This window comes from Aethalodelphis obliquidens, unplaced genomic scaffold (genome assembly GCF_003676395.1).
Source record: "Aethalodelphis obliquidens isolate GAN/ISIS:26980383/991018 unplaced genomic scaffold, ASM367639v1 scaffold8, whole genome shotgun sequence".
NCBI classification, from domain to species: domain Eukaryota; kingdom Metazoa; phylum Chordata; class Mammalia; order Artiodactyla; family Delphinidae; genus Aethalodelphis; species Aethalodelphis obliquidens.
In genome coordinates, this window is record NW_020837952.1 from 3,264,204 (window position 1) to 3,286,677 (window position 22,474).

General features: G+C 46.0%; 2 protein-coding genes across 9 annotated transcripts in view; one reads left to right on the forward strand and one right to left on the reverse strand.

Moving 5' to 3' along the window:
- Nucleotides 1–22,474, reverse strand: part of POU6F1 (POU class 6 homeobox 1) — a 72,085-nt gene that overhangs the window by 22,693 nt on the left and 26,918 nt on the right. For 4 of the 7 annotated variants that reach the window (XM_027106299.1, XM_027106296.1, XM_027106297.1 and 1 more), the window contains one exon: nucleotides 12,528–12,581. The exons of 1 other annotated variant lie outside the window; for it this stretch is intronic. The gene's annotated coding sequence lies outside the window, so the exon portion shown is untranslated. Of the gene's footprint in view, nucleotides 1–1,774; nucleotides 2,067–12,527; nucleotides 12,582–22,474 lie in introns of those variants that run through there. 2 more of the 7 variants (XM_027106300.1, XM_027106302.1) reach the window with 1 other exon arrangement.
- Nucleotides 17,234–21,791, forward strand: DAZAP2 (DAZ associated protein 2). Of its 2 annotated transcripts, none has more exons than XM_027106304.1 (4): nucleotides 17,234–17,424; nucleotides 18,413–18,531; nucleotides 18,947–19,192; nucleotides 20,342–21,791. In XM_027106304.1, exons 1-4 carry the CDS (start codon nucleotides 17,412–17,414, stop codon nucleotides 20,468–20,470), a joined length of 507 nt encoding a protein of 168 aa, XP_026962105.1. In that variant the 5' UTR covers nucleotides 17,234–17,411; the 3' UTR covers nucleotides 20,471–21,791. The 2 variants fall into 2 exon arrangements, with proteins under 2 accessions (XP_026962105.1, XP_026962106.1); XM_027106305.1 differs by having other exon boundaries at nucleotides 18,947–19,115.

A 22,474-nucleotide genomic window follows, 5' to 3' on the forward strand; every position in this document is an offset into this window, starting at 1 on the left:
GGCTCACGGGCCCAGCCGCTCCGTGGCATGTGGGATCTTCCCGGACCGGGGCACGAACACGTGTCCCCTGCATCGGCAGGCAGACTCTCAACTACTGAGCCACCAGGGAAGCCCTGACTCATTTCTTAATTGCTAGGTAGTAACTCCAAGAAGAGAATAGCCCATCTCTCTCTCTCTCTCTCTCTCACTCTCATTCTCTCTCACTCTCTCTCTCTCTCTCTCTCTCTCTCTCTCTCTCTCTCTCTCTCTCACACACACACACACACACACACACACACACACAGTATCACTCTATATTATCTTGTTTGTTTTCACATTTATGATCTGCCTGTCCCCACCTCCACTCCCAAACCGGAATTAAAACTCCAAGACAGGGGAAGTTCTGTCTGTATTGTTCAGAACTGGCACAGAGTGGATATTTTTGTTGCACTAATGAACAAATGGATGAAGGTATACCGCAGATATGCAAAGAAGTACCAGGTCACAGAAATACCACGCTGAGAACCAACCCGGACTTCAATCAAAATGGAATATACAGGGCTTCCCTGGTGGCGCAGTGGTTGAGAGTCCGCCTGCCAATGCAGGGGATACGGGTTCGTCCCCTGGTCCGGGAAGATCCCACGTGCCGCGGAGCGGCTGGGCCCGTGAGCCATGGCCGCTGAGCCTGAGCGTCCGGAGCCTGTGCTCCGCAACGGGAGAGGCCACAACAGTGAGAGGCCCGCGTACCGCAAAAAAAAAAAAAAAAAAGGAATATACAAAATTATTCCTCAGAAGGCCCTGCTGGTCAATGGTGGCTGCCTTAGATTATCAAGAAAAGGGATGTGGGATATTGCCTATGAACAATTGAAGACCAGCCTTCTACTTTTGGAACAAGGAATATGGAAGAGCAGATTCTAGCTCTCTGCAAAGAGCTTCTTTTCATTTGCCCACGAAGGCTGCCCGACCGCGTTTTATTTCCCCCCCACGCGCCCGCACATGAGGCTGTTCTGTGAAGATTTGGGGCTTCCAATGACAAATAAGTAGGGGATCCCAACGCTAAAGTGGAGGTTACAAGGCACCCTGGGGCTCCCCCGGCCTTGCCAGGTGAGAATGCCCAGGGAAGCACATATCAGGTCCATTATGATGACTATTTGTTAATAATAATATTGTCACTAAATATTTTATGAAGTGCTCATGCTCAGCTATACGGTGACACTCCCACCACTCCGCCACCCTTCCCGCAGCACCCAGCTCCCTAACCCCGAGACCCACAGTCCTCCCGGTGCACTGTGGTTGGAGAGAATTGTGACAGGTAGCTCTGGCCGCCTCAGTTGACCTTAACTGCTGGGAACCCAGGCGTCCAGGTCCTCCAGTGGCGCGAGAATCCATTCGCGGTCGCCACGGGGTCTTGTAAAAACGTCCCCTTGGTCCGTACCCCACCTGGGCTCCAGGAGCAGAAATGGGGAGGGGCCAGGTCCAAGCTCCCCACGGGGTCCACCTGGCGGCTGCCCCCTCCTCTCCTCAGTCCAGACCAGCCCAGGCAGGCAGGCGAGGGCGCGACCCCCGGGGTCTCCGGTCCACAGCAGGCGGCCGCTAGCCATCCCACTCCCAGAGCTCCCCGCCGCTCCGGCCCAGCATCCAGGAGCCGCGGCCCCGCGGCATTTTTTCTCTTTATCATAAATATATAAATTATGCTAATTACGGGCATTGCATATTAACCAAACCCGAAACCTCCCCTGCCCGGCCCCCTCCCCCTCCGTGCAAACCCCTCCCCGCCCCGGACCCCGCTACTTACCGGAGCCCGAGCCGCCTTCGCCCCGGGTGCCCGGCGTCAACCGATTAGAGATTCATCTCACAGCTCGAGCCAGGGGGCCGGGGGCCGGGGCCGGGGCAGCCGCCGCCCTCAGACAAAGAAGCCAGTGCGGCTTGGCTGGGCTCGGCTCGGCCCGGGAGCCGGTCTGGACCCGCCGCCGCCCCCGGGCCCCCAGCCCGGGCTGGGCAGAGCCGAAGGGGACCCCGCGGGCTGCGCTGGGCGGAGAGGGGACGGGCGGGAAGCGAGAAGGGGGAGCAGTGTGGGGGGCGGTCAGGTATATATATATTTTTCTCCTCTCCCCCCTTCCACGGCCCCCCTCCTTTTTCTCCCCCCCCCCCCTTTTTTCCCTCCTTCTGCTACTTGGATTTTTTTAGCTGCTGCGTCATGAGCATAATTTATGCAAAGAGCTTTGCCGCATGCTGCACCGCGCGCGCCAGCCGCCGGGGGCGGCGGGCTGGGCGGGCCGGCGAAGAAGGGAGGGGATCTGGGGAGGCGAGAACGAGCAATTGGGGCGGGGAGCCGGGGGGCTCAGACCCTTGCCACCCCGGAGACCCCAGGGGCGCCCTCCCCGGACAGGAGTGGAAGGCCGGTGGGGCGGGTCACGCAGCCCCCTCCGAGGTGCCGCTTCAGGTCGTTCCATTTTGGAAGGTGCGGGAGTGGGCGCGGGAGCACAGGAGTCCGGACTGGGGACCCTGTGCCACATTCCCGTCAGCCTAGGATTGGGGCCGTGACTCCCAGCGGCCGCCTTTCCTCTCTGGGTTAGTCAGTTGCCCTCCTCAACGTTGAAAGTCAAGTCCATGTCCATTCCCAAGCCCCAGGCCGGAACCTCACTGCGAGAAAAGGGAGGGAACGCAGACATCGCTCAGCCAGGGCCTAACCAACCTTTTGAGCAGCTGTGCCCCAGCTCCATCTCACGGAGGGGACCCTGGGCCTGAAAGCTCCCTCACCCCCACCTCAAGAGCAGTTGTGGGCTGTCTTGACTAAAGACAGCTTTCCTGCTTTCTTGACCAAGTAGACTAGGAAATGTAAAATATAGACAAAGTTCTGTGGCACGGAGAAAAAACAAGTTTCTGCTTTGGTGGTGGTGATGGCGAGGAGGGTTTGGTTTATTTAATAGAGGCTCTTGAAGGTATGGAAAGGGGAAGGAATAAGACGAGGCACCGTTTGGGGCTGAGGGCAAATGGACGGAGAAGTAGTTGACAAAGAAGCCTGTGCTCCGCCACGGGAGAGGCTACAACAGTGAGAGGCCCGCGTACCGCAAAAAAAATAAAAAAAAAAAGAAGAAGAAGAAGGAGTTGGAAGAACAAAGGGGAAGAGAAAGAATGAGGGGAGGCGAGTTGGGGAGGAGGGAGCACTGTAAATCCAGTAAGCTGTGGATCCCAACGTTGAGGCAGCCTGCCATCAGCCTGGGCTGCTTCCCCTTTGCCCCTTCATCCACTGCCACCCCTCCCCCCTTGTGATGAGCTAAGCATAGATGAGTTAGAGGTAGTGTGGGAATAGAGGTGGAGCCCTCAGCCCATTGCTGCTTAACGCCTCCTCCCATGGAAGGGCACTGGGAGGGGAGAGGAGAAGAGAGTTCTTCCACTAGAAGTTCAGGCAGGTAGTTTAACTTCTTCATTACTTTTAAAATAAAGAGGGTGATACCTATAATCATTACTTCACAAAGTTAAGAAGTTTAATTGTGAGCCTGTATGTGAAAAAACTTTGGAAATATCTGTACAATAGTTTTAATCTGTTTTTTAGGCTCTAGACGCGCAGGCTCAGCGGCCATGGCTCACGGGTCCAGCCGCTCCGCAGCATGTGGGATCTTCCCGGACCGGGGCACGAACCTATGTCCCCTGCATCAGCAGGCAGACTCTCAACCACTGCACCACCAGGGAAGCCTCAGTTTTAACCTGTTATAACTGGCCTTGTGAAACTAATACATGACATGGTGGTATAGCTCTTGGGCGTTTTTGTTTGGTCTGTAGTCCCTATGGTCCTTCCTCTCAGACTGTAAATTCCTCAAGAGCACAGATTGTGACTTACTAATTTTCGGATTTCCTACTGCTCTTTATGTGAAGAAGAGGCTCAGTATCGTTATTGAATGTTGTCACACGAAGACAAAAACTCTTAGTCTATGTGACTTGGTTTGGTGCTACACACAGATAAATCAAATGCTTTGGATGACACGAACATCAGGGATAGTATGAAGGAAGAAATGGATGTGATCAAAGGGGTTCATGGACACATACATCAAAATGTTAATTGTGGGGCTTCCCTGGTGGCGCAGTGGTTAAGAATCCTCCTGCCAATGCAGCAGACACAGGTTCGAGCCCTGGTCCGGGAAGATCCCACATGCCGTGGATCAACTAAGCCCATGCGCCACATCTGTTGAGGCTGCGCTCTAGAGCTGGTGAGCCACAACTACTGAAGCCCACGCACCTAGAGCCCACGCTCCGCAACAAGACCGCAAAGAGAAGCCCACGCGCCGCAACAAACAGTAGCCCCCGCTCGCTCGCCACAACTAAGAAGCCCACGCATAGCAACGGAGACCCAACACAGCCAAAAGTAAATAAATTGATTATTTTTTTAAATGTTAATTGTGGTTTTCTTTGGGAAAAGGAAGCCTTAATTTTATATTGTATACACTTCTGCTTAAATTTTTGATGCTGAACATATACTACGTTTTTGTTGAAATTTTTTATTGGGGTATAACATGCACACAGCAAAGTACACAAATCTTAAATGTATATCTTGATGAATTATTTATATATATATAAAATATTATCTACATATATTACTTGCATACATCTACATATATAATAGATTACATATATTATTTATATATTTATTATAATCATTATATTTTATTATATCACACACATATATATATTTTATAAATATATACAAAATCGGGCTTCCCAGGTGGCGCAGTGGTTGAGAGTCCACCTGCCGATGCAGGGGACACGGGTTCGTGCCCCGGTCCAGGAAGATCCCACATGCCGCAGAGCGACTGGGCCCGTGAGCCATGGCCGCTGAGCCTGCGCGTCCAGAGCCTGTGCTCCGCAACAGGAGAGGCCGCAGCGGTGAGAGGCCCACGTACCCCCCCCCACACACACTATATATATATATATATATATATATATATACACACAAAAAAATATATATATATATATACAAAATCACCACCCACGACATGATGTAGAGCATTTCCAACAGCTGAGAAGACTCCCCTGTGTTCCTTGTTAAGTAAACTTCCAGTTATCACCATAGCTTAATTTTGCTGGTTCTTGAACTTCATATAAATGGAATCAGACAGCATGTGTACTCTTTTGTGTCTGGCTTCTGTTACTCAGCATATGTTTTTGAGATTCACCCATGTTGTTGTGTCTAACAGTATTATTTGTTCTTTTTTATCGCTGCATATATTCCATTGTATAATTATACCACAGTTTATCCATTCTACTACTGATGGGCATTCGGGTTGTTTCTTTTTGTCTTTTATGAATAAAGCTGCTGTGAACATTCTTGCATAAGTCTTTTAGTGAATATACGCACATATTTCTCCTGGGTAGATACTGAGGAGTGGGATTGCTAGGTTTGTGGTATATGTTTAACTTTTGTAGATACTGCTAAATACTTTTCCAAAATGTTTGAACCAATTTATATCCTTACTAGTAATGTATGAGAATTCTAGTTGTTCCACACCCTCACCAATACTTGCAATACAGTCTCTGTTTTTTGCAATATTGAAATATAAGATTTTTAGAATAAGTATATATTTTATAATCAGAAAAAAATGTCAACAGTACAGATTATTTCCATGGCTGAGTTGGGAGAAGATGTCACTAGTGATATGCCATGCCAAAGAAAACTCATGAACAGTATCCTCAGCCCAGCACATTTTCTTTTTTTCTCCTTCACTCCACTTCCCATGCCTCTGAGCCTACAGTTATTCAACAAATATTTATTGTCTACTATGTGCCAAACACTGGGCTGGATGCTAAGTGTCCAGTGGTAAACAAAACAGACAGCTTTCTTGGAATTTATGGTCTTCCGGGGAAATAGATGTTAAACAAAAAATAAACACAGAAATATATCATTACACGTGATGATTAAGAAAACCAGAAGGTGATATGAGAGAGAATAACACTGGGGGCAGGGAAGGCCTCCCTGAGGAAGTCATATATAAGGCAAAGTTTAAAAGATGTAATAAGCAGGAGACCGAAGGAACAGCAGAGGCAATGAGGCAGGAATAAATTTGCTGTTCAAGAAACTGAAAGAGGATCAATGTGGCTGGAACACAGCAAGTGACAGGGGAGAATTGCACAAAATGCAGTTGGAAAGATAGGCAGGGCCCAGATCAGGAAAGCCTGGCCATGTACACCTCCAATCTTTCCATTCAGTTGGGTCCTTTTTTTTTTTTTTTTTTTTTTGCGGTACGCGGGTCTCTCACTGCTGTGGCCTCTCCCGTTGTGGAGCACAGGCTCCGGACGCGCAGGCTCAGCGGCCATGGCTCACGGGCCCAGCCACTCTGCGGCATGTGGGATCCTCCCGGACCGGGGCACACCCTGCATCGGCAGGCGGACTCTCAACCACTGCGCCACCAGGGAAGCCCTGGGTCCTTTCTTTCTTTCTTTCTTTCTTTGCAAACTCTATTCAAGAGGTCTTCTTGAATAATACTGAATTGTTCTAATTAATATTATTATTTTAATTACATCATTGCTCCAATAACTTCATTATATAATTTGTAGTTAATAGGCCTTTCATTCTGTTTCCTGAGACTATATTGGTTTACCCAACAGATATAGGACAGGGCCTTATGTTTCCTCTTTTACCCAGTCTCCTCCAAGCACCTAGCATATCACGGATGCTCTGTTGACAGTAAGAATCTCCCTTGGCCCCGTACTCTATTCCTAGAAAGCTCTTGGAATCTAAGTAGATAATCCTCAGGATCCTGTTTTACCTGGTTTGAGAACTGACCCAATTTCAAATCTTCAAAACTTGCCCTGGAGCAACCACATTTCTCCAGGATCCAGGCATATTTTTCCAAACACCTTCCTTAACTGCGTAGTTAATCTTGCCCCTCCCCCCTCCAATCACCAGATTAAAGGCATCTCTGCTGTTGCTAAGGGAAGGAGGCTTGGGCAGGTGGTGGGAGTGAGTTGAAGGATGATACAGCAGGGAGTCAGGTTGGTCAGCAGGGAAAAAAACCTCTCAGCTGTGAGGAAAGACAGCAATGCAAATGCATTTTCAAGTGCTTCTGGGCCGGGTCCCGCCCAGCCTCCACCCGCCCCCCCACCCCCACCCCCGCCCGCCATGTGTTTATCTGCTTGTTCTCTGAAAGCTTTTAGGACTTTCTTTTTTAAAAATCTCTAATGTCTTTAATTTTACAATGTCAATAGTTTGTGGTTAGCCAGCTTTCCTAAAACAAGGAAGCTATTGTCCACCTTGACTGGTTATATTGAAGTCCTTATGAGAAGAATGGGCCATCAAAGAAAAGGTGCTGTTAACAATACAGGGCTATTTAAGGTGAGAAGCCAGAGTTCTGAAAAATTTGCATGTGGCAAGGAGCGTGGCTGGGCATGCTCCATTTTTAATAGACTTCCCACCCTGAAATGCATATATTCTATTTACTTTAATTTTAGCAATGATGTAAAATTATTGCTGGGCTGCTGTCACTCTGACAGATCACCCTACCAGCTCAAAGGGTAAATAAGGTTTTTTTTCCGTAATTTTTGTACAGTAACAAGGTGAGGAACATTTTAGCTCATAAATTATTCACCAAACCTCACAGGCATAATAGGCTGTGTGCATATTCATCAGGTTATCATCCATTATTCATAAGAAGTTCACTTCAACTGTTAGAAGAAAATGAGGTTGTTGATTGAAATCCTGAAGAAATGTGGGCTTTTATTCTCCCCCCTCCTTTTTCCCATCTGAGTAAGTCTGGAAGTTTCCATCAAAAAATGATATTGTAGGGAAAAAAATTTATTCCTGACATGTAGATGTGTAGATAAGAGGAAATAAAACTTGGAGTAGGAAATAAATTGGCAGGATCAACCATCATTCATTTAACTTGGCTAAAGGCCTCTGACTCCTGCTTCCACAGAAACTGTGTCCAGGAAGTGGCCAAAGGGGGTCCCCTTTCTTGCAGCAAAAGAGTAGCTTCATCAAATCTGATAGACTTAATACTTATATTAAGATCCAGGTTGCCTTCTACAGCCCAAGAAGTATTATCATTTATCTTCTTATTTGACCTTCACACCAAGTCTGTGAGATAGGAATAATTTTCAAGATGAGAAAACTGAGGCTCAGAGAGGTTGAGTGACGTATCTAAAGCCAAACAGCTGGTGAGCAGACCAGGACTGGAACCTACATTTTCTTCCATATTCCATGTTCCTTATACTCTGTCTTCCTAAATCCTCTGGATGATAAAACTCACCACTCCCAAGATAGAGGCATTTCACATTGTTTTCCAAGAACCATTAATTTTATTGTTTTCTCTTTTTATTATTTATTTATTTATTTTAAAATATTTATTTATTTTGGCTGTGTTGGGTTTTCATTGCTGCACGTGGGCTTTCTCTAGTTGCGGCGAGCCTGGGCTACTCTTCATTGCAGTGTGCGGCTTCTTACTGTGGTGGCTTCTCTTGTTGCGAAGCACAGGCTCTAGGCGCACAGGCTTCAGTAGCTGCGGCATGCGGGCTCAGTAGTTGTGGCACATGCGCTTAGTTGCTCGGCAGCATGTGGGATCTTCCTGGACCAGGGCTTGAACCCATGTCCCTTGCATTGGCAGGTGGCTTCTCTTGCACTGCACCCCCAGGGAAGCCCCTGTTTTCTCTTTTTAATACCTTTATTATTTCTGTGAACTACAGAAGCAATATAGGCTTGAAGGCATCAAATAAAACAAAGTTCTATAGAATAGAGAATAACAAATGGACAGTTTGCCACGATTGCCAACCTCCTTCGCCACAGGAGCCAGGAGGAGATATTATAATTCAGTCAAATCCACAGATCTGGGTTCAGATTTGATCATGGTCACTGACTAGCTGTGTAATTTGCGGCAAGATAGCCTCTTTAGGTTGTAGTTTCTCATTTGTAAAATGGGGATAATGCTTACTTCTAGAGTTTTTTGTGTTAAATGAGATAATGTATATGAAACCCAAGTGTCAGCATTTTCCTCCATTTTAAAGGTCCCCTCCTTCTAGCACAGTTGGCCCTCCAGTATCCATGGGTTCTGCATCAGAGGATTCATCCAATCAAGGATTGAAAATATTTGGAAAATAAATTCCAGAAAGTCCCCAAAAGCAAAAGTTGAATTTGCCTCAAACCAGCAACTATCTGCATAGTATTTACATTGTATTTACAACAATTTACATAGCATTTACATTGTGTTAGGTGTTATAAGTAATCTAGAGATCATTTCAAGTTACACATGAGAAAGTGCATAGGTTTTAGGCAAATACTATTTTACCATTTATGCAAATACCATCTTATGTAAGGGACCTGAGCATCCTCGGATTTTTGTATCTGTGAAGGGGAGGGGGTCCTGGAACCAATCCCCCGTGGACATGGAAGAAAGACTGTACGTTTGGGGAAGTGGAATGGAAGGTAAGGCTTGCCGCATGCCTGTCCCCCAAGTCTTTCGCTTGACCCTCTGTTTCATTCTGTTTTCGGCCACTCATTTGGCTGCCAGTCACCTGGTATGGTCCCTCTGCATGAAATGCAGCTGTAGTCACAGTGGGGCACAGCTGTGAATTCTCCCCAACATGACTACACAAGGTGGTTCTTTACTGAAGAGTTAGGGAAAAACTAAAGAGAATTCCAAAGAATAGAGGAGAGCATTACATTTTTTATTTTAACTTTCCCTATAATCCAAGTGAAAACCAGCTGAGAAGTTCAGCTTCATTAGTTGTGGCATGCAGGCTCAGTAGTTGTGGCTCACGGGCTCTAGAGTGCAGGCTCAGTAGTTGCGGCACATGGGCTTAGTTGCTCCGTGGCACGTAGGATCTTCCCGGACCAGGGCTAGAACCTGTGTCCACTACATTGGCAGGCGGATTCTTAACCACTGCGCCACCAGGGAAGCCCAAGGAGCATGGAGTCTTAACCACTGCACCACCAGGGAAGTCCCAACTTCCCTGGTGCAGAAGCACTAAATGATTCTGATGCAGGTGGTTTGGGATTTCACACGGAGAAAAATTGCTTAAAACCCGAAAAGAAGAGATGCTGCCCCAGGATTTACTAGGCTGCTGTAGCCACAGTGGAGTGAGGCCTTTACATTATCAGGCAGAGCAGTGTTAGTGCCTCTCCTACAAAGGCTCTCCAGCAATAAGAAAGGAGGATCCGGGCTTCCCTGGTGGCGCAGTGGTTGAGAGTCCACTGGCCGATGCAGGGGACACGGGCTCGTGCCCTGGTCCGGGAGGATCCCACATGCCGCAGAGCGGCTGGGCCTGTGAGCCACGGCCACTGAGCCTGCACGTCCGGAGCCTGTGCTCCGCAACGGGAGAGGCCACAACAGTGAGAGGCCCGCGTACCACGAAAAAAAAAAAAAGAAAAGAAAAGAAGGATCCATTTCTGAGTCATATATCTTGTAATCCTTGTTCCCTTAGTTACATAAAGACCAGCCAAAGTTTTGAAAAGGCTGCTTCAGAGCCTGACTGGATTCTTCCACAAACCTCCACACTCCCTCTTTGGGCTGGGGAATAGGAGGTCGTTTTGTTCTCTAGTTACACAATTGAAGAGCCCAATACATAGTAGGTGTTCAATAAAGGTACATTAAAAAGTTCTAATCAGCCTAATTAACTGGGACTAGGAGACCCTGCAGGAGGAGGCGTGTCATTCTCTGAGTCCTCAGAGGACAGTTTATCCATCTCTACTGTAGCACTTACCGAGTTCTGCTGTAATTTTCTTTTCAGCATCCCTCTTGCCCAAACTCACTAAAAGAGTTCATTAGCCATCATCCTTGGCTATTCTCTCTCCTTCATCCCAACATTATTTTAAAAAACACCTTTATTAAGGCATAACTGACATACAATAAACTACACGTTTAAAGTGTACTATTTGATAAATGTTGACACTTGTACACACCCGTAAAACCATAACTACAGTCAAGATAGTGAACACATCCATGACCCCCAAAAGCTTCCCAAAGTCCATCTCTTCCCTCCTGTTCCTCCCCATCTCTTTACACAGGCAACCACGGCTCTGCTTTTTATCACTATGGTTTGTATTTTCCAAAATTTTATATAAATGGAATCCCTTAGTGTGCACTCTTCTTTTGTCTGGTTTCTTTCCCTCAGCATAACTGAGATTATCCATGTTGTTGTGTGGACCCGCAGTTCATTGCTTTTTATTGTATAGCAACACCACAATGTGTTTATCCATTGACCTGTGGATGGACATTTGTGTTGTTTCCAGTTTTTGGCTGTTACAAATAAAGCTGTAATAAATATCCATGGGTAAGCCTTTGTATGCCCATATTCTTTCATTTCTCTTGGGTTAATAGGAGTGGAAGGACTAGATCACATGGTATATATCTTTTTTTTTTTTTTTGCAGTACGCGGGCCTCTCACTGTCGTGGCCTCTCCTGTTGCAGAGCACAGGCTCCGGACGCGCAGGCTCAGCGGCCATGGCTCACGGCCCCAGCCGCTCCGCGGCATGTGGGATCTTCCCGGACCGGGGCACGAACCCATGTCCCCTGCATCGGCAGGCGGACTCCCAACCACTGCGCCACCAGGGAAGCCCGGTATATATAACTTTTAAAGTCCTGTTATACTGTTTTCAAAGTGGTTGTACCATTTTACATTCTTATCAGCAGTGCCTGAGAATTCTAGTAGCTCCACATAGTCTCCAACACTTGAAACAGTCAGTCTTTTTAATGCTAACCATTTTAATAGGTGTGCCCACATTGTTTTAATGTTTTGAATTGGTAAGCATTCACATGGTTCAAAAATTAAAAAAAAAATTTTTAAGGTGTATAGTGAAAAGTCACTCCCACCTCTGTCTCCCCACCCTACCCAGTAACCACTTTTGTAGCTATCTTGTGTAATCTTCCAGAATTTCTTTACTCAAATACTAATGAATATAGTTTTCCTGCTCTTTTACACAAAAGGCATCATGCTAAGCACATGGTTCTGAACCTTGCCTTGTTTTCATTTATGAAATATTTTGGAGAGCTTCCTCGTTCTTTGTTACAGCCAGGCAGTGTTTAATTATATGGATATACTAAGATTTATTTTATCAGTTCCCTATTGATGGATATATAGGTTATTTCTAATCTTTTGCTATTACAAACAATGCTGCAGTAAACAGCCTTATATACACAGTATTTCTCATGAATGCAAATATAACTGTAGGAATCATTCTTAGAAGTGGGGATGGTAATTTGTAATTTTGATAGACATTTGCCAAATCGGCCCTATAGGAGTTGTACTCCCACCATCAATAAATTAGAGCGTCCGCTTACCCACAGCCTCACAATTGAGGTTAGTAAATGTTTGGATTTTTGCCAATCTGATAATGGTATCTGTGTGGGTTTAATTTGCCTTCTTATTAAGAGTGAGGCTGAACATCTTTTCATATGTTTAGAAGCCATTTGCATTTCCTTTTCTGTGAACTGTCTGTAAATGTCATTTGCTACTTTTTTTTTAATAAATTTGGTTAAATTTTTTCCCCAGTTTTATGGAGATATAATTGACATATATCACTATATAAGTTTAAGGTGTACAACAAAATGATTTGACTTACATACATCATGAAATGATGACCACAGTAGGTTTAGTTAGCGGATATCCGTCATCTCATGCTGAAACAAAATTTTAAAAAATAGAAAACATGTTTTTCCTTGTGATGAGAACTCAGGATTTACTGTCTTAAGAACTTTCATTTATAACGTACAGCAGTGTTAATGCTCTGTATCATGTTACATTCCCTAGTACTTATTTATTTATTTATTTAATTTTTTTTTTGCGGTACGTGGGCCTCTCACTGCCATGGTCTCTCCTGTTGTGGAGCACAGACTCCGGACGCGCAGGCCCAGCGGCCATGGCTCACGGGCCCAGCTGCTCCGCGGCATGTGGAATCTTCCCGGACCAGGGCACGAACCCGTGTCCCCTGCATCGGCAGACGGACTATCAACCACTGCGCCACCAGGGAAGCCCCCTAGTACTTATTTATAACTGGAAGTCTGTACCTTTTGACTACCTTCATCTAACTCCCCCTCCTCCCAGCTACTTTTTCTAATGGTTGGCCATATACTTATTGATCTCTAGGAGCTATTAATATTTAGGGGACTTAGCCCTTTGTGATGTAAACTGCAAAATTTTTTTCCAATTTGTCATTTTTCTTTTGACTTTATGGAGTTTTCATCCCTGACATTAATCCTGTTAATTAACCCTGGACATTAATCCCAATATTAGTCCAGCTGTTTTGCCTCCTAAATATTTCTGGAATCCCCCCACTTCTTTCTACCCAAATACCACTTTCCTAGGCCAGTCTGCCATCATCAGTCACCTAAATTACTGCGTTGTATCCTAACTGTGTCTCCCAGGCACACCTCAACTCTTCCCCTTTCTAATCTATTTTACATTTGGTAGCCAGAAAGATATTTCTAAAATAAAAACATAATCATAAAAAAAACCCATAATCATGTCACTTTTCTGCTGAAAACTCCTGGTGGCTAACTGGTGCCTGTAGGACAGACTCCATTATCTTAAGATAGAATCCTCCATGGGTGCCAAGGCCCCCTGCATGGAAAGGCACCTGTTTACCTCTTCAGCTTCGTCTCTGACCAGTCCTCACCTCCCATTCCATGTACCGGCCATACTGAACTGTTGTCACATCCTCCCTCTCCAAAGCCCTCCCACTTGTAGGCCTTTGCATACAGTGTTCCCTATTTGGGGACCCCTCTTCACTTGCTTAAATTCCACCCACCCTTCAGATTTCATCTCAGACATCACTGCCAGCATGACACCTTTAGATTAGATACCTCACCCAGGTGTTCTCATAACACCCCATACTGTCCTTATGGCAGCATTAATCACGCTATATTTTGATTATCTGTTTACTTTTCTGTCTCATCCATTAGGTAGACTAAGTTCCATGAGGATAGGGACTAAGTGTGCTTCTTCACTATTGTTTCCCTAGTGTCTATTACAGGGTCTGGCACATAACAGGTGCTTGATAAACAGTTGTTAAATTAACTCAAGAAAGGATGTTTGATGACTTAATGACATCTTCATCTCATTGGGGGACCAAGGAGAATGAAGAAAACAGAAAGGCTTTTGACGCCTGTTCAAGAAAGTAGCCAGATGCCCCTTAATCCCACCTGCCAGAGAAAACAGTGGCTTGTAGTCCCTTCTTTTCTGTTGTTAATCTCATTTGGCTCCACCCTGGCTTTCAGGAGACCCTGGTCCCAGCATGTTAAGCAAAATACCTAACATCCTGTAGAGGAGGCACTGACCAATCTGAGGGCAGCTTGTCTTAGCTGGAGCTAGGTCCTGCAGGCTTCCTGGGTGTCAAGAGTTAACCCTTTAGGGACTTCCCTGGTGGCCCAGTGGTTAAGAATCCGCCTTCCAATGCAGGGGACGCGCGTTCGATCTCTTGTTGGGGAACTAAGATTCCACATGCCGTGGGGCAACTAAGCCCGTGCACTCTAGAGCCCTCGTGCCACAACTAGAGAGCCTGCGCGCTGCAGCTACTGAGCCCATGCACTCTTGAGCCTTCGTGCCACAACTAGAGAGAAGCCTAGGTGCAGCAACAAAAGATCCCGTATGCTGCAACGAAGATCCCGACACAGCTAAATTAACTAATTAAAAAACAATTAAAAAAAAAGAGTTAACCCTTTAATTACTGGACCATGGAAAGGTCTGGGGAGGAGGGGTTTCAGTGGAGGGCTGGAGCAGAGGAGGGTATTTGGGGAGAGGGCTTGGGCCAATGGCTGTTTACCATCCAGTAGAAGTATTTGTACTTTTATCTAGGGCCTGATCAGAATTTACAACCTGATTATCAGCTTGGCCTACTTCCCGTCTGCCTTCTCAGGCTCCTCTTTGCTTTTTTCCTTCCCTAAAACAGAGTCTAGATTTAGAGGCTGAGGTGAAAGGAGGGTCATGTGAATTTTCTGGCAGATGATGAAACTGAGACCTTTGGGAGGCAGCAGATTAAAAACAATGTAAATAGATTAAACAATGTAAACATTAGAAACAAGGCTTGTAAAATCGAGCAAAGCTGTGTTTGAACACCTGGCTCTGCAGTTGTATAACTTAGTTCAGCTACTTAACCTCTCTGAAATACAGTCCGCTTGCCTGCACTTTTCCTTGGTCTGCTATGGACACGAGGTGGATAATATCTGCAAGGATAGTGGTGCAGTATCTGATTTCTACATGACAAGGAATAAGTGGGAGCTGAGGAGACGAGGACCAAAGTAAGTTAGTTGGTGACACAGTGAGGTCTGGAACTCGCATCCCTCTCCTACACTCTCACTGATGTGGGCTGCTATAGCCATCACAATTTCAGGGTCCCTAACTGAGGGCCCAGTAAGAGAAAAAAGGTAAGTTTCCTTTCTCAGGTTCACTCCTTTATTTTCTGAGGCCCAGAGCACAGGTTAGGATGGGTATAGGTTAATGACCTCTCCAGTTTTAGGCTTTAGGGTGGAATCAGTTTAGGATCTGACCTGTAAAAGTTAGGTTACAAGGAAGAAGATTTGACTGGTCTGACCTCCAAGGATGTTCATTCAAATTAACCAACTACTGCTTGCAAATTTCACACTAAGAAAAATGCAAGGCCCTGAGGGTAAAAGTCCACTAAAAAAAAAACCCAATGTTTTTCAAACTGTGAGTCCTGACTTGTTACTAGGATGTGAAACCACAACCAGAATTGAAAAAAGGAAATAGGAGAAAATAGAAAATATGACAGTGCATTGTACACAGAAGGAGGTATCAGATCATAAAATTTTCAGTTACGTATATTTATAAATGCGTGTGTACTGGGTCATGATTTAAAGTGTATTACTGTCAATTTGGGTCCCAAAAGTTTGCAAGCCCCTTTACCAGAAGGTGAGATTCAGGAGAGCAAGAGCTTTGTTTTGTTTTAGAACAGTGCCTGGCATTTGTAAGTGTTCTCTGAAGAACTGTTGAATGAGTGAATATCCAACACTGTGCCTGCCTTCAAGATTAGAGTCAGAAATACAGGAAAAGGTAAATATCATAGGCTTTAACATACTAATATTAATCTGAACTAAATAAACAATATGAATCTACTGAAAGGGAAGGAACCTAAAAGAACTCCAAATACAAATAGTCTTGGAAATTGGGCTTTTAGAGTATTTTAGCCATGATAGTCAGAGTGAAGTGATAAGAACAAAACAAAACTGACTTGGGAACCTGGGAACCAGGATACAAGACCTGACTTTGTAACCTGCTCACTGTGTGACTTAGGGCAAATCTCTTTAATCAATTCTCTCATTTGAAAAACAGGAATGATCAAACAAGCCCCGTCTGACACACAGGGCTGCTGTGAAGACCTGTGATGACCCCATAAAATCGTGCATTTTAAGGGTGCTCTGCAAACTGTAATAGGATACTGGAGAGAAAAACAAGGGATTGCTGAATTGAAGTGAGTACAGCTCTTTTCAGTGGTTTAAGTCATTCATCAGCAAGTATTTATCAGGCTTCTAATGTTTACTGAGGACTTTTCTTTCCAAAGCTTTCCCTTTTCAGATGCTTTTCTAATATTCTTCCTACAGTACAGAATGTAAACTCCATGAGGAAATAGTGTTGGGCTGTCTTGTTCAGCTCCATCTCTGCACTTGCACATAGCAAGCACTCAGCAGATATCTTAAAATGGAGAACAGAAGGAAAAACTTAATTGCTGCCTTAAAGGATGGCACCTTTGCCCTTAAGAACAATTAAGTTAGAAGAGAAGTGATAACACGGAGAAAATACACGTAAGATGCCGTACTGGTGCCTGTAACAGGTACCAAAGGAAGGGCCGGGCCACAGGCACTGCTTGGCTACCACGAGTATGCCAGTTTAAATGCTAGCTGCTGCGGGAGGGACACAACACAGCATACCCTTCTTTATGGTGAGAAAGCGACACAGAAATAAATACCGACTGTCCGCAGGACAGGCAGCGAAGATTGGAGTGAGGGGAACGCGTGATCGATAAATCAAGGGTTGGGGAGGGGAGCGTATCTCAGGCAGTTAGAGACGTTTGTAGAAATCTATGCCCCTTCGTGGAAAGACTGTCAAGGTGAGATGACCTTGAGGTGCTGTGCGTAGGTGGGAAAAGGTTCCGGAGAACAGTTTAATGGTACTGCCTCCGAGCGCCCAAGAGAGAGAAGTTCCTGTTTCGAGACAATACCTGTTATTTGGTTTTCTTCCAGTCGAGAGACAAGGGTAGGCGTTGGAGGACAAGACCCAGTGGGCGGGGCCAACACGAGTGGGCGGGATCACGTGGGCCCTCCCTCCAGCTATTGGAGGCCGGGCGAAGGGGCGGGGTTTCCGGTGGCAGCGGCATTCGGGCGTCGGGTGACGCTAGGCGAACAAATCGTCACGTGACACGGAAGTGACTACGAACAGGAAGAGGACGAAAAAAATAACCGTCCGCGACGCCGAGCCGAACCGGACCCGCAGCCACCATGAACAGCAAAGGCAAGGACAGGGGGCGGCTGAGGCCGCCGGGGGAAGTAATGCTGGCCCGGAGCGAGCGGGCCCGGAGCCCAGGGTCACTGGACGCCAGGCCTGGGGAGAGCTGCGCCGCGCTCCTGGGCCAGCTTCAGTGCCCGGGGCTGCGCCGGACGCCTTTGTCATTCTCGAACTACGGTTGCTCGCTCCCTCCTGGCCCGTTCCCCCTTAAACTCTGTGGCGCAGTTTGGAGCCGCGGCCTCGGGTTGGGGGGGCAGTGGGGGGGGGAGAAGGCTTGTCGAGATGGGCATCTGCAGGAGCAAATGGGGAGCTAGAGGTGAGATTTGGGTGGGCCAATGGAGAGCTGGCAGAGGCGGGGCGCCGCGCTCCGGAACCACAGGCAGGCCCCCGGGCTTAACTAGTGAAGTGCCGGCGCTGGTGAGCGGGCCAGGCGGGCCCGACGGGTCTCTTTCCCCTTACCCTCGCTGGCGGCCAGAACGTCTCCTGGTTCCTGTGTCAGGACATTCCCCTCAACCCCCTCTCCGATCTCAAGGTTCACTTCCACCACTCACTTTATTTGGAAATCGACCTTGAGTAGGAACCTGTGAGGTCGATGGGCACAACCACTGTTACTCATGAGGTCTTGGTCAGTTACAGCCAGACCTTTGGAGACCACCCAGAGTAGAGAGACAGGACACACTCTTGAAACATCAGCAAGAAGGGGTTCCCAGAGCTGCCCTGCATTCTGGAAGGATCTTGGGCCCAGCTAGACTTTCCCCTGACACCAGTCTTCTCCTGGAAAGAGCTTTTCCTGTCCAGTTAGAATCCAGCATCTTCAGTTATAAGGGTGCAAAGAGGATGCTTATTTTCTTGGCTCCAGGGATCAGGCCCTTCAGGGCAGTCGGTCTGTTTGCAAATCTCTTTCTGCTCGTTCCGGCTAGGCTACCCAGCATGCCCTGCCGTATTTTGGTGACTCTGTATTCTAGGCAACATGCATTGTTTTCTTGTCTTCCAGGTCAATATCCAACGCAGCCAACCTACCCGGTGCAGCCTCCTGGGAATCCTGTGTACCCTCAGACCTTGCATCTTCCTCAGGCTCCACCCTATACTGATGCTCCTCCTGCCTACTCAGAGGTGCTTCCAGTTTATTAGACTTTATTAATGGAATACTCTTGGATCACGTTTTCAGTCTTTAGCTAAGTCTGACTCCACACATTTATTTACTCTCCACAAACAGGAAAGAATGCTCACATGAATAATCTAAAACATTGTATAGTTCAGCAATTTCTGTTGGGGTTGAGAATGCATTATCTGATTATTTTATGTTGTTTGGCACAGGCTGAGGTTAAGAAGATGAGTTTGCGTTCCTTGAGCCTAACATTAGCTATAGCAGGAAGTGATCCAGGAGAATATTTAGTGGCAGTGGAAAGGCAACTTGTGTAACTCAGAGTGTAATCTGCACAAGGAGAATTAAGAATTGACTCATTAAAGAGATCTGAAATACAAATGTCATAAAGTAACTAGTTGCCTTCTCTTCTGCCTCTTTTAGCTCTATCGTCCGAGCTTTGTGCACCCGGGGGCTGCCACAGTCCCCACCATGTCAGCTGCATTTCCTGGCGCCTCACTGTATCTTCCCATGGCCCAGTCTGTGGCTGTTGGACCTTTAGGTTCCACAATCCCCATGGCTTATTATCCAGTTGGTCCCATCTATCCACCTGGTTCAGCAGTGCTGGTGGAAGGAGGGTATGATGCAGGTGCCAGATTTGGAGCTGGTGCTACTGCTGGAAACATTCCTGTGAGTATGACTTTGTCACAAAAAACTCAACCCTTGGGCTTCCCTGGTGGCGCAGTGGTTGAGGGTCCGCCTGCTGATGCAGGGGACGCGGGTTCGTGCCCTGGTCCGGGAAGATCCCACATGCTGCGGAGCGGCTGGGCCCGTGAGCCATGACCGCTGAGCCTGCATGTCCGGAGCCTGTGCTCCGCAATGGGAGAGGCCACAGCAGTGAGAGGTCCGCGTACCACAAAAAAACAAACAAAAAAAACCCTCAACCCTTGCGTATTTTAACTTTCTGAAATGACTACATAGTTATCCTTTCATCATCCCTGGGTAATAGTTGCTGGTATTGGTGCAAGCACTGACGTCCAGTAGTCAGGCAGAAAGCACTGGAGGGGGCAGAACTGTGGCAAGTCAGTAGCATCTGGCACATTCACTGGTGTCTGAGTTAATCAGATTCCTTTGTTTTCCTGTCCTAGGAGTCCTGCCTGCTGCTTTTCCAGTTCACTTTTGGTACTGGTCTAGTAACAACTGCTCATTCATTCCATAAGCATTTACTTAATATTTGCCATCTGTATGGCATTGTATTAGGAACCATGATGATTAAAGAAGTAGAATGCACAATCCCCATTAGATTACATTTAGAAAGATACTAGGGCTTTTAGTTATGTCTCCTGCTTAGTTCTCTTATGTATGGGAATTAGAGCCCAAATGGTCCTTGCTAGGACCATCTACTCAATAACCACAGGCTAGGGATGAGGTGAGAATGCTGTCATCAGGTAGAGCTTTCAGATTATCCAGGGCCATTTGAAAACTGTTGGACCCTGTGACATAAGGCCCTGGACCTAGTACCCGCTCCCTGTATTTTAGAATGTGAGTAGGAGTGATTTTTTGCCCTGAAAATGCCTATAGGTCTGGACTACCCACACTCAGAAGGTATCCATAGGCTTTATCTTAGACCTGAAACCCTTTAAGTGAGTGGGTTTCCTGTTTATATCTTTGGGCTCACAGAGACTAGAGACCTGCTGTACCTGAATTGGTGGCACAGCTAGCTCTTTGAGATGCCATGGGTTAGGACACTGCCGTCTTCCTGACTGGTCCTCTTTCACCTTTGTCCACTTCCCTTCCACAGCTGCCCTGTGTCTAATCAACCTTGTCTTTTCCTTTCAGCCTCCTCCCCCTGGATGCCCTCCCAATGCTGCTCAGCTTGCAGTCATGCAGGGAGCCAATGTCCTTGTAACTCAGCGGAAGGGAAACTTCTTCATGGGTGGCTCAGATGGTGGCTACACCATCTGGTGAAGAACCAAGGCCACCTCTGTGCCGGGAAAGACATCACATACCTTCAGCACTTCTCACAATGTAACTGCTTTAGTCATATTAACCTGAAGTTGCAGTTTAGACACATGTTGTTGGGGTGTCTTTCTGGTGCCCAAACTTTCAGGCACTTTTCAAACGTAATAAGGAACCACGTAATGGTAGCAGTACCGCCCTAAAGCATTTTGAGGTAGGGGAGGTATCCATTCATAAAATGAATGTGGGTAAAGCAGCCCTAAGGATCTTCCTTTAATTCCTCCGGAGTAATACTGTACCATACTGGTCTTTGCTTTTAGTAATAAAACATCAAATTAGGTTTGGAGGGAACTTTGATCTTCCTAAGAATTAAAGTTGCCAAATTATTCTGATTGGTCTTTAATCTCCTTTAAGTCTTTGATTTATATTACTTGTTATAAATGAACTGCATTAGTTATCTGCCTTTTCCTTTCCGTCCTTTGCTCCACGTCCTACCCTCAACCCTCGTCTTCCATTCCTTCCCACCGATCTCCATTGAATCAATGGTGCAGGACAGAAAGCCAGTCAGACTAATTTCCTTCTCTCCTTGCACTTCTCCCCACCTGTCATCTTTTAACTAGTCTTTCACAAAGGATCCTCTGAAACCCCCTGTGCCCCAAGCACAGACCCCATTACTTCTGCTTTTGCGTCTCCTCAAGCAAAAGTGGAGGGTGCCTTTTGGACCCTCCTCGTAGGTTGTCTCTTCATACATGAACCAAATTTGCAAACCCAAATTTGCTTTGGTGCCAGAAAAACTGAGCTTTCTTTTAACAAAGGATGCAAACTGTTTTGTAAACAGCAGTTTGTTTATAATTTGAGGGGCAAGGAGGAGGATGCATTTAAAAGCCTGATGACTCTAGAGCCAAATTAAGGGGAGTTTTCAGATCAAAAATTGGTTACCATTTCTTGTCAGTCTGATGCAGCCACTCATGGCTCCCAAGAATTCCTGAGCTGGGTTAATGGGGTCATATCGTGAATGCCTCACTACTAAATGACTTGAGTCCAGTGAAATCTCATTAGGGTTAAGAATATTTCAGGGATCCTTAATATTTTGATTTTTGTTCTCTAAAATTGGATTTTATTTTATTTTATCTTATAATTTCAGTTCATCTAAATTTTGTGTTCTGTACATGTGATGTTTGACTGTACCATTGACTGTTATGGAAGTTCAGCGTTGTATGTCTCTCTCTACACTGTGGTGCACTTAACTTGTGGATTTTTTATACTAAAAATGTAGAATAAAGACTATTTTGAAGATTTGAATAAAGTGATGAAGTTGCATTACACCTCACTTCAAGGATTCTTTACTCAGCTTGTTTTTAGATCTCTTCTGTATATATCTTCTTTTATATCCCACCTAGAATTCAGATCAGTGCTGCTGTCATTCTGGTTTTTTAAATGAAGCCTTTCAACTAAATGCAGGAGTACAAGGCTAAGATTTGACCATTTTCAAGAGTTCCATTCTAGATGTTTAGATGTTTAACTTTTCTTCATTTTACTTCCTAAGCTCTTTCAGATTCTTATGAGCCTATTATGCCAGAGGAATTCCGAACATAAACTTAGAAATAAGGGAACAGTTGATTCTAACTTGCCCTTAAGTTTGACTTGAGGAAGATGTTTTTTAGTATTTAACAGTTTGTGTAAGTTCAGGATGACCTTCAGTTTTTCCAAAATCCTGTTGGAGAAATACTGAAAACTCCTGGAACCTAGGTTGCCAAGATTGATCCCTCAACTCTTGGGTCTCACCTTGGGTGGACTTGAGCTTGAACAATGGAGGCAATATATTTAAGACCTCGAAAGAGATACAGCTTAATTCCAAAGTAAACAATACCTGAAGAGCTACTGATTTCTACCAAAACATTGTACCTTTTAAACATACCTCATTTTGAGACGAAGTTAGCTCCAAGAAGCCTCTTTGGGCTTGATATAAAGGGCACTGGTGGGAAAAGTGGTAGGTAGGTTGTTCCTGGTTCC